Here is an 11,236-nt window from a genome sequence, read left to right as displayed (position 1 = left end):
AAAGACAGAGTTCAACCAATCATAGCACCGGATTTGGGGATGACTGACATTTCAGGACACAGTAGCTAGAATCCATAAATCGATAGAAGCACTAGTGACTTTGACTTTATCTGTCTTGTTCCTCCTCCTCACTCTGGATGGTTGGTTCCTCAAGTGAGGACTGTTGTTTTAACTCCTTTAGAAAGATAAATGGACTGTAAAATGAATTGTTTATTTTTAGATCTAGCATTGCATATGCATTTGCAAGTTATATTGCGTGTTCACCAGTCATTTAAGCAAAGTAAGTTATATTGTCTGTGTGTTGCAGATGGTTTAATGTGACTTTTTATAGTATTCATAATGTTAAATACTGCAGGTGAACCCATTACAATAATGAACATCATGGCACCCCTGCTTAAAAAAAAGCCTAGGCAAATTCCTTGGAATTATTGTGAGATGACCATGTCCAGGGTGCGACTCACAGTGGGGTTATGGGGGGCGACTGACTTTACCTACTGCCAATAATGCATGTAACATGATTGACTGGGCATTTTTATTTTTTAAGACTCATGAGCTGCTTTCACCACCTTCTTTTGCTTGCCTATGTGTATTTTATTTTACATGGATTCAGTAAATGACTGGAGTGCACCTCCTCAGCGCATTGAGCTCAGCAGTGTCTCTCACCAACACCCTCTCATAGGACCTTTTCACACATTGACAAATGGATCACAAAATGGATGCTTAAATTTCTTTCTTAGTAGGCTAAGTAGTGACTTACTGTTCAGATTGTAGATTATAGCTATTCATGTAGATTTATTGTGATATCTTGGGTGTTGAATTCTGTTAAGCTTTAAATAGCTTAGTAGAAACTGAATTTTAGAGGGATGACTTGGCTTAAAGTTAGGTTAGAGCCAGGGTTAGGCAAGTAGTGGTTATGGTTAAGTGTTAGATTAGGGTCAGTCTCCATGTAATGTAAGTCGATATAAAGTCCACACAGGGAATGGAAAACAAATGCATCTTGACATCTCTCAGAAACCAGTCTATAAAATGCATTCGTCCCTCTTATTCTTTTTCATGTTGTATTCTTGTGCAACAGGAAAATGTCATTAGACGAAATGGAGATCATCTCTCTGAAAAGGGATTTTGGAGTAAATACATGTCTCTCTCTCTCCCTCTCTCTCTCTCTCTCTCTCTCTCTCTCTCTCTCTCTCTCTCTCTCTCTCTCTCTCTCTCTCTCTCTCTCTCTCTCTCTGGAAGCTGACTCATCATTGGCTCAGCTGCATGACAATCTTTAGGTCACACTTCCCCATATCAGTGCCTCAGTATCATATCTTACCCTTTATGTGTTGTCCACCTAGGCGCTGGCTGATGAGAATGAGTATGTGAGAGACACGGCACTGCGAGCCGGACAGAGAATCATCAGCATGTATGCCGAGACTGCCATTGCGCTCCTGCTCCCTGAGCTGGAACAGGGCCTGTTCGATGACCTGTGGAGAATTAGGTTAGAATTAAATACACAATAACACTTTTAGTGACTGAATAAATACCACTCATGTATTGACTGTGGGTCTGTGTTGTTGTTGGTTTACAGGTTCAGTTCTGTGCAGCTGCTTGGAGATCTGTTGTTCCATATCTCTGGAGTAACAGGAAAGATGACCACGGAAACTGCCTCTGAGGATGACAACTTTGGAACAGCTGCTTCCAATAAAGTATGAATACCTTCCTTTTCCATGAAACGTTCTTCGATAGAACCATCCAGTAAATTTAAAAAAAAGCAAACCTGACGTTTTGTTACATCTTTACTTGCCATCACAGCATTGTGCTGTTGGTCCATTTTTGAAAAGTGTTCATAGGATTGCTGACCCTTGACTTCCTCTCTCCCAGGCTATTATTGCTGCTCTTGGTGCTGAGCGACGTAACCGTGTCCTCTCTGGCCTCTACATGGGCCGTTCAGACACCCAGCTGGTGGTTCGCCAGGCTTCCCTCCATGTGTGGAAGATCGTGGTGTCCAACACCCCCCGAACTCTTCGAGAGATCCTCCCAACCCTCTTCACTTTGCTGCTGGGCTTCCTGGCTTCCACCTGCCCTGACAAGAGAACGGTATTACTCCGTTCACTTCATAACCTGCTTTGTTTTTATGTTCCCTGGTTGGCAACTGTCAGTATTTGTATTTTCCTGGCTTCTGAAAGCATGCGCACAGGGCCTTTTACTGACGCTATGTGCCCATGTGAGTTCAGATTGCTGCACGGACACTCGGTGACCTAGTGAGGAAACTGGGAGAGAAGATTCTCCCTGAGATTATTCCCATCTTGGAGGAGGGGCTGCGCTCTGACAAAAGTGACGAGAGACAGGGTGTCTGCATTGGCCTGAGCGAGATCATGAAGTCCACCAGCAAAGATGCGGTGAGTCACGCAGACACTGGGCCTTAACTACCCTAATACAACATATGAACATTAATATTTAGAGTCCGCAGCAGCACTTCATATGTATGCTTCTAGGACAGCATATTAACCAATAACATTTACATTGATGCATCATTTACAAATTGAAAAGTATTACAGATTTCAGGCTTCTTGACTTATTGCCACATAGGAGACTTAAACTATTAAAAATCTGTAAACTGTTGTAGTGATTTGGACCCAGTGTTTTTTTGCATTTTAATACACTGTCAGAATGAAGCAGTCTAGGAATCCTGATGGCCTAGTGGTTAGGACAGATGCCATATAACTGCATGCTCCCAGTTTGATTCCAACCAGGTACCTTTGCTGGATTTCACGCTCATCTCTCTCTTCACAGTCAATGTCCAATAATAACCAAATGCCAAAAGCGGTCTCTTTAGAAAACAAATGAGAAGACTTGTTTACCTTGTTGATAAATTTTGAAATCCTAATCAAGGTCAGATGTCTGCGCTATGATATAGTAGACATGCTTAATAAACCGGTGGTGTGTTTACTGCAGGTTCTTGTGTTCTCTGAGTCGCTGGTCCCCACAGTGAGGAAGGCTCTCTGTGACCCCCTGGAGGAGGTTCGAGAGGCTGCAGCCAAAACCTTTGAGCAGCTCCATGCAACTATTGGTCACCAGGCGCTGGATGACATCTTGCCTACCCTGCTCAAACAGCTGGTAAGAGATGGAGGACACGAACAATCTAAAATCCAAAGAGCATTAAAAAGGTTTTAATCTGGCCTATAATAGCTTTGTCTTTTGCCAAGGATGATGAGAAGACAGCTGAGTTTGCTTTGGATGGTCTGAAGCAAGTCATGGCAGTGAAGAGTCGCTCTGTGTTGCCTTACTTGGTTCCAAAGGTAGTGTCACAGTCAGATATGTCCCTTTTAGGCATTCTTATTATGTCTGCTTGTGTGTTTGGCTAAAGCAAATGTGCTGTCTGGGTGTTCCAGCTGACTGCTCCTCCTGTCAACACCCGGGTGCTGGCTTTCCTGTCTGCTGTAGCAGGAGATGCTCTGACACGCCATCTGGGGGTCATCCTGCCTGCCATACTGTCCTCCCTCAAACAAAAGCTGGGAACAGAGGAGGAAGCACAGGTAACACTGATGTTCCCTGGCCATAATGGATGCTGCACTTGTTGTGCTATAACCTTACATTCCAAAATGATTGTTCATTTTATCTTTTTACTTTTGCACATTGCTGCTAAAATGTGCCCTTGGCTCAGGAGTTGTGCAGCTGCCAAACAGTGATCCTGTCAGTGGAAGATGAAGTGGGCCAGCGCATCATCATAGAGGACCTGCTGGAGGCCACGCGAGGCGCTGACCCGGGCCTCAGACAGGCCGCCGTCACAATCCTTAATGCCTACTTTGCTCGTACCCGCCTGGACTACAGTTCCCATACACGCAACCTGTTGTCAGGCCTCATCCGCCTTCTCAATGACTCCAACACAGAGGTCCTGTCTCAGAGCTGGGACACCATCAACTCAATTACCAAGGTGTGCTCAAGTGAAAATGAAAGTAATTGAACACAGATTTGTCTTTGCATTGATGTAGAGCAAACAGTTTCATTGTTCAAACTGTACACCATGCAGAGAAAACAGTAGAACTCAGTATTTAGATTATTTCTTAATCAAGGCATAAATGTGGACAGTGTGTTGTTTCTTAAATCAAGGCATAAATGTGGACAGTGTGTCGTTTCTTATTCTGTAGAAACTGGATGCGAGCAGCCAGCTGGCTCTCATCGATGACCTGCATCGAGACATTAGATCAGCAGCTGCAGATGTGAAGGGTCAGCACCTGCCAGGTTTCTGTCTGCCAAAGAAGGTAAGAAGGCTCCTCCTGACACAATAAACATGGAGACCTTATTACAGCATAGTGACATCATTTTTGTATTTCTGCACTTTACCACATCCCTTTGTCGTCGTGAACTCCTGTGGTGTCAGATCACTACAGCTTTGCTGTGACACTATGGAAACAAGATTCTGGTTCCCATATGTCACATATTGTATGTGGTAATATTGGTGTGCTCTCCACTTGTCTGTTCAATCCTGCAGCATTAGGACTACCACTGTAATAGGTTGGCTAGCTCAGAGTTGCTGCTGGACAGTAATATCAAAGTTGCATGTTCCAAGACTATACTGGATTATGTACCGAAGCTCAGAAACGCCCCAACAGCAGTCCTCTGTTTCTTCCTCCCAGTTGGATCATTTGAAAGATCAGATTCTCACAAAATTGCATTGGCTGACATGTTATGGGCCGAATAATTAAGGAGTTCATTGCAAAATACGATCTGACAGATTAATCAGTAATGAAAATAATAGTTTGTTCCAGCCCTATTCATATTTATGTTTGATGTCCTCTTTGTGTCCACAGGGTGTGACTTGTATCCTGCCTGTTCTGAGAGAAGGTGTCCTCACTGGCAGCCCTGAGCAGAAAGAAGAGGCAGCTAAAACATTAGGAGGGGTCATCAAACTGACCTCTGCTGAGGCACTGCGGCCCTCTGTCGTCAACATCACTGGTCCTCTTATTCGTATCTTGGGAGACCGCTTTGCCTGGACAGTGAAGAATGCTCTGCTGGAGACTCTCACCCTGCTGCTGGCAAAGGTCTGTACCTGCATCTCTCTGTGAGTCACCAAAAGGGCAGAATAGTGTTAAAAACAGTCACTCCTTTATTCACTAATGGAGTGTCATTTACAGTGTTTGGTTCTAAGCTGTGGATTGCATTCTTCCTTCAGGTGGGTATTGCTCTGAAGCCCTTCTTGCCGCAGCTGCAGACCACCTTCCTGAAAGCCCTGCAGGATTCGAGCCGTGCAGTGAGATTGAGGGCTGCTGAGGCTCTGGGCCAACTGGTTTCCATCCACACCAAGGTGGACCCACTCTTCACTGAGCAGCTCTCTGCCATCCGTAACGCTGAGGACTCTGGGGTCCGGTGAGTTCTTCTACAGTTGACAAATGAAATTTTGAAGTTGCAAAAGACTTTAATCAGACAGTCAACTAATGCTTTTTATATTTTTGGAAAACGAATGGTTTAGCTCTTAATATCACAGACAGACTATGCATATTAAACAAACAAACCCTTCGGAAACAAACACGTCAAAACGCTCACACTCTACAACAATTAACTAGAGTCTGAAAACAGCTTATTGGTATCTGCATACGTTAGTGGATAAATATCAAGAAATATCAGTATATAAATGACAAATATATGTTTGGGTTTATTTTAAAAACACTGTTCCCATTACATCCACTAGAGGGCAATGATAGACCCACTTTTCCTGAACTCTGGTCTTCGTAACAGTTCTTTAATATCTAAATGTAAAGGATCTTTTGTTTGTGTTATGTGTTTGTTACAAAACAAATGCCACACACAAGTGATTTGTTTTTTAAAGCTTCAAATATTAAAATTTGTATCAGCCTTAAAATCCACTGTTGGCCAGGCTTGGCTTTTAAGAAAAGCCCGCTAATGTGACTGGGGTGTTTTTTTGTTGTTGTTATTGTTGTTGTTTTTTGATAACTGGTGTTTTTATGTTGTACAATTTTTGTTCCCATGTTTGTGTTGTGCTCTTCATCCGTCACAGGGAGACTATGCTCCAAGCCTTAAGGTTTGTCATCCAAGGGGCTGGGTCAAAGGTGGACCCAGCCATTCGCAAGAACATCATCACCATATTGCTAGGCATGCTGGGACATGATGAGGTATGACAGGTGGAGAAGATCCCAAATATTATAAAGTAGAGCTGGGAGGATTTTTCGTTTTAATCTGTAGTAACATGCCTGTTTTCCCACCCAAAGGTCTCTAATTGCTACTACAGGCATGGCCAAAAATATTAGCACTCCTGCATTTCTGTCAGATAACACACTTCTCCCAGAAAACCAACTCCTGCATTTCTGTCAGATAACGCACTTCTCCCAGAAAACCGTTACAATCACAAATTCATTGGTACTCTCTTTTTGTTTTGCATTGAAACGGCACAAAAAGCAGAGAAAAAGTCAAATCTGATCCATTCTACACAGAACTACAAAAATGGAATGGACAGAATTAATCAACTTAATACTTGGTAGCACACCCTCTGGACAAAATAACTTAAATCATTCACTTCCTGTAACCATCAGTGACTTTCTTCTACCTCTCTAGTGAAATTTTGGACCACTCTTCTTTTGCCAACTGCTCCAGGTCTCAGATTTGTAGGGTTCCTTGTCCCAGCTGCTGCTTTGAGATCTCTCCACAGGTGCTCTATGGACTCATTGTTGGCTACTTCAGAACTCTCCAGCACATTGTCTGAAACCATTTCTGGGGTTTTTGAAGTCTGCTTTGGGTCGTTGTCCTGCTGTAAGACCCATGACCTCTGATGGAGACCCAGCTTTCTGACACTGGGCCCTATATTTTGTCCCAGAATTCACTGGTAGTCTTCAGGTTTCATAATGTCATACACACAGTCAAGACATCCAGAGCTTGAAGCAGCAAAACAGTAAGTTTAAACAAACTCCACTCTGGCTTTTTTTATGTTCCTGTGTCAGCAGTGGGGGCCCCTTGGGTCTCCTACCATAGTGTGCCTTGTCATTCAGATGGTGACAGATAGTGTGAGCTGGCACTATTGCACCCTGTGCCTGCAGGTCAGCTTCACCATTGAAACAATCCTATCAAAGTTCTTTATCCACCATTTGAAAAATCCTTCATTGCAATCTGTTATCTATTTTTCTCTTACATCTATGTCCAGGGAGATTAGCTACAGTGCCATGGGCTGTAAACTTCTTGACAGTGTTGCACACAGTGGACACAGGAACAGCCAGATCTCTGGAGATGGGCTTGTAGCCTTGAGACTGTCCAGGCTTTTCCACTATTACGGTTCTCATTCTGTTCTTTGCTCTTCTTTCTTTTCTCCATGTTCAGTGTGGTCCACACCACACAAAGGTTGAGTCAACCGTTCTCCATTTTAACTGGTTGCGAGTGTGATTTCTACATTGCCAGTACCTGCTGATTGCTGCAGTGGAGTTTCATTACAAATTAAAGGAGCATCACATTCTGGAAATACAACTATTTCTGATGAGTTTGAAAAGTTGTCAGTCCAGCCAGTTTTGGAGTTCTGTGTGTCAGATTTGGCTTTTTTAGGCTTTTTTGGTGTTGTTCCAATGCAAACAAAAGAAATAAACATGAGAATACCACAGAATTTGTGATTGCAACAGTTTTCTGGGAGAATCGGTGTGTTATCTGACAGAAATACAGGGGTGCCAGTACTTTTGGCCATGACTGTATATAAGTAGTTGCCTGTGAAGAAAACATTTAACTGCATAGGGGAGATGACAAGCAGTTGTTCAGAGGTATAGCTTCCTCTGTGGTCACAGTAGAAAAACGGAAGTCAGGCAGTGAGGATGTGGTTTTCTGAAACTGGTTTGTGCCTCTGCGTCACTCCAACAATAAATGGCACTCAGCCTGTCTCTGCCTGGTTGTCTAATTAGTGTCTGTGTGTGCATGTAGGATGCAACTCGAATGGCTTCAGCAGGCTGTGTTGGTGAGCTGTGTGCCTTCCTGTCAGAGGAGGAGCTGAAGAGTGTGTTACTCCAGCATATCTTGGGTTGGTACTTGTATCCAAAGTTATCATCACTACTAAGTCCCTCAATATAACCAATAATATGTGTATGTGTGCGTAGTGTTGGTTAATCCATATTAATGTCATCAGTGACACTAGAATGTGTATTTTACTTAGTTTTAGCAAAAACTTTTCATATTTTCTATATAGCTTCAGAGTAATTGTCCAACAGAAATGTCAAGTTTCACTTTGCTTGTGTGTTTTTACCCATTTTCTGCTGCTTTCTCTGAACCACTAAAACAGTGATTAGCTAATAAAACAAAACTTTTCTACCTTTAGCAGACGTGTCTGGTGTGGACTGGATGGTGCGTCATGGTCGTAGCTTGGCCCTGGCCATAGCTGTCAAGTCTGCTCCTGACAAGCTGTGTGGGAAGGAATATTGTGACACTGTAACAGAAACCATTTTGGCCAATGCCACTGCTGACAGGGTGAGAACAAAGTGTGTTTGTGACCCTCTGCTCTTTGACAATGCATGTTTCATATCTCTCATGAACTGATACACATGGCAGCAATGAGTCACAGAAAGAAATTACCGTAACTTCCGGTCTATAAGATGCACCGGAATATAAGCCGCACCCACTAAATTTAAGGCGAATAAACATTTTGTACATAGCCGCAGGTGTCCACGTGGTAACACAAGATATTTCGACAGATCAATCGCCTGCAACTTGAAAGCTACATCATATACATTGCGTCGTGTGTTTTCCATGATGAGGGTGTGTGCATGAAGCGGAAAAAGTAGCGGCTTATAGTCCGGAAAATACGGTACTATTTTGGGAAAATGCATTCTCGGTGTGGTTTTATTAGGAGTTACGTGTAACAATGTCTTGGCTGGAGGATTGTTGGTATCGTAAGCTTGCCAAACAACCAGCAGACGAAGGTACAGGCTAAGAGATACACCAGCCCATAACACACCAAGTATGTTTTGCCTTGGCACAGGATCGATGTTTCCCTGTTTTCAGTCTTTATTCTAAGAAAAGCTAACTGTCTCCTGGCTGTAGCTTCAAAATAACCATACAGACATGAGTATTATAGTCAACCTTCTTGCCAAAGCAAGTGCTGAAGATTGTAGATTTTAGATTCGACATTTTTATTTCTAGGTACAAACATTTCAAATGTCTATGACATACATAAATAGAATAGGCCAAAGTCCCATATCCCTCTACTGTTAATCTGTGTCAGTGTGTGTTGCAATGTTTCCCATACATTGATTTATTTGAGGCGGGCCGCCATACTATCAACCTTGACCCTCACCTATTGATTTAAAATGGAATAAATCTTATTTCAATGTAGTGCCATGCATAGCAGATGTATTTTCTGAGTTCTTCTTTGCCCTGCTCTATTTCTCTTTCTCACTCACTCACACTCTCTCTCTCTCTCTCTCTCTCTCTCTCACACACACACACACACACACACACACACACACACACACACACACACACACTATAATCATGACGATGGGTCATCTGAGATCCAGCTATTCTAATAAGTTATTAGCAAGCTAGTAAGGCTAGCTAAGCTAATGACAGAATACAGCTGTTGCCAAGGTCAGCACTCTGTGTATAGCTTGGATGTACATGGACTGCTCTGCAAGTTGATAGACAATGCTTGTTCATAAACTGACATTGAATGTTTGCCCACTGGGGGATATTGAAAATTGAAAAACGTGTGTGTGTGTGTGTGTGTGTGACGGAGAGAAATTTCCCAACCGCCCCCCGCTTTGGGGTGGTCTTATTCCTTCCTTCAAGCTCGGGTCCTCTACCAGAGGCCTGGGAGCTTGAGGGTCCTGCACAGTATCTTGGCTGTTCCTAGCACTGCACTCTTCTGGACAGAGATCTCAGATGTTGTTCCTGGGATCTGTTGGAGCCACTCTCCCAGTTTGGGGGTCACAGTCCCCAATGTTCTCATCCTCTGTATGTAACCCCTCTCGCTGGGGTTACTTGTATAGTAGCATTCCAATAGTTCCGTGTTCCTCTTGTCTGTGAATGTCATATATAAATGTGTGAGAGAGAGAGAGAGAGAGAGATTTAATTTTTCTTCTTCTCTCTTAGATCCCCATTGCCACCAGTGGCATCAGAGCGATGGGATACCTGATGAGGCACCATCTGAGAACAGAGGGAGGCAGTGGTATTTCTCAGCGCATCATCACACAGTTTGTCAAGGTACAGCAGGAACCGTTTCATGCAGTTGATAATCAAACATTACTGACTTCTTGAACTGATGAGGACTGAGTGCCAGTATGTCACGAAAAAATTCTCCACCCTGTTGGCTTAGGCTTTGTGCAAATTATACAGTGCTGGAAAGTACTTAAGAGTTTTATTTGCTTTGAGTGTTTGTCTGTAGGAGTAATACACAGCACTTAATATTCAGTAGTTTTTCATTTGTTTCTATAAGTATGATCACAGGTGAGCTAGGGCCCTTCCCAGCTCATGTGCTCTTGGTGTAAAAAATAAAAATTACAGCTGTACTGTTCTGTAGTATCTATATTAAAATGGGTCAAATGACTGAAAGGTGACAAGCCCACACCCACCTCCTGTCCTGTAGTTCTCCTCAGTTCCCCACAGCTTTATTGCTTTGGTTCACTCTCATCACTGTTTTCAGCACAAAAAAAAAAAAAATCACTTGTATAAACCGATCAGCTGACGGAGACAAAAAAAACATTGCTGGTGAACAAAGTGTAAAGTGAAGCATTAGCAGCTAAAGAGTCGGGTATTGTTCTCAGGAAGTGGAAGAGACCAAAACAGGGCTAAAAGGAGGGTGAAAGACAGACTTCTATGTATGGCCAGAAATTTAACTCTAAATGAATGCTAATGTTGTCCCCATATGCTGACCATATAATTAGGGTTGGTTAAATATTTGCCACCAGATTTTTAATTTACAGATTGTTCTATTACCCCCAAGTGGCCACACACACACACACGATAATAATAATACTTTGAAAATATTTTTTCATTATGGTTCTAAGGATAAAGTGGTTTAGCATTTGCTACTTTATACAACTTGCCATTGTAGTAGGGGTTATTTGACAATTGTATTTCTCTTTGTTTTTCAATTTCAAATCTAGTATTGGTGGCATGTTATTAATATGCAGGGATTTTGAGATATTTACTAAAATATTGGTATTAAACTCCAGCTGCTAAGATAAAATTCCATCCATCCATTTTCCTCCGCTTATCCGGGACCGGGTCGCAGGGGCAGCAGTCTAAGCAAAGATGCCCAGACTTCCCTCTC

General features: G+C 42.8%; 1 protein-coding gene across 2 annotated transcripts in view; it reads left to right on the top strand.

The window, feature by feature from the left end:
- The window catches only part of gcn1 (GCN1 activator of EIF2AK4), a 31,466-nt gene that overhangs the window by 16,857 nt on the left and 3,373 nt on the right, over nt 1-11,236 (top strand). Inside the window, exons 41-55 of one of the 2 annotated variants that reach the window (XM_020599195.1) lie at nt 1,338-1,480; nt 1,571-1,688; nt 1,864-2,079; nt 2,217-2,381; nt 2,938-3,099; nt 3,189-3,281; nt 3,375-3,518; nt 3,647-3,916; nt 4,131-4,244; nt 4,794-5,024; nt 5,156-5,349; nt 5,999-6,113; nt 7,894-7,990; nt 8,288-8,433; nt 10,057-10,167. In XM_020599195.1, coding sequence (XP_020454851.1) covers nt 1,338-1,480; nt 1,571-1,688; nt 1,864-2,079; nt 2,217-2,381; nt 2,938-3,099; nt 3,189-3,281; nt 3,375-3,518; nt 3,647-3,916; nt 4,131-4,244; nt 4,794-5,024; nt 5,156-5,349; nt 5,999-6,113; nt 7,894-7,990; nt 8,288-8,433; nt 10,057-10,167 — 2,319 coding nt within the window. Of the gene's footprint in view, nt 1-1,337; nt 1,481-1,570; nt 1,689-1,863; nt 2,080-2,216; nt 2,382-2,937; nt 3,100-3,188; nt 3,282-3,374; nt 3,519-3,646; nt 3,917-4,130; nt 4,245-4,793; nt 5,025-5,155; nt 5,350-5,998; nt 6,114-7,893; nt 7,991-8,284; nt 8,434-10,056; nt 10,168-11,236 lie in introns of both variants that reach the window. The other variant, XM_020599194.1, reaches the window with a different exon arrangement.

Source organism: Monopterus albus, unplaced genomic scaffold (genome assembly GCF_001952655.1).
Source record: "Monopterus albus unplaced genomic scaffold, M_albus_1.0 scaffold40.1, whole genome shotgun sequence".
NCBI lineage: Eukaryota > Metazoa > Chordata > Actinopteri > Synbranchiformes > Synbranchidae > Monopterus > Monopterus albus.
Note: the sequence above shows the minus strand (reverse complement) of the source record. Positions and strands in the feature narration are given on the sequence as shown.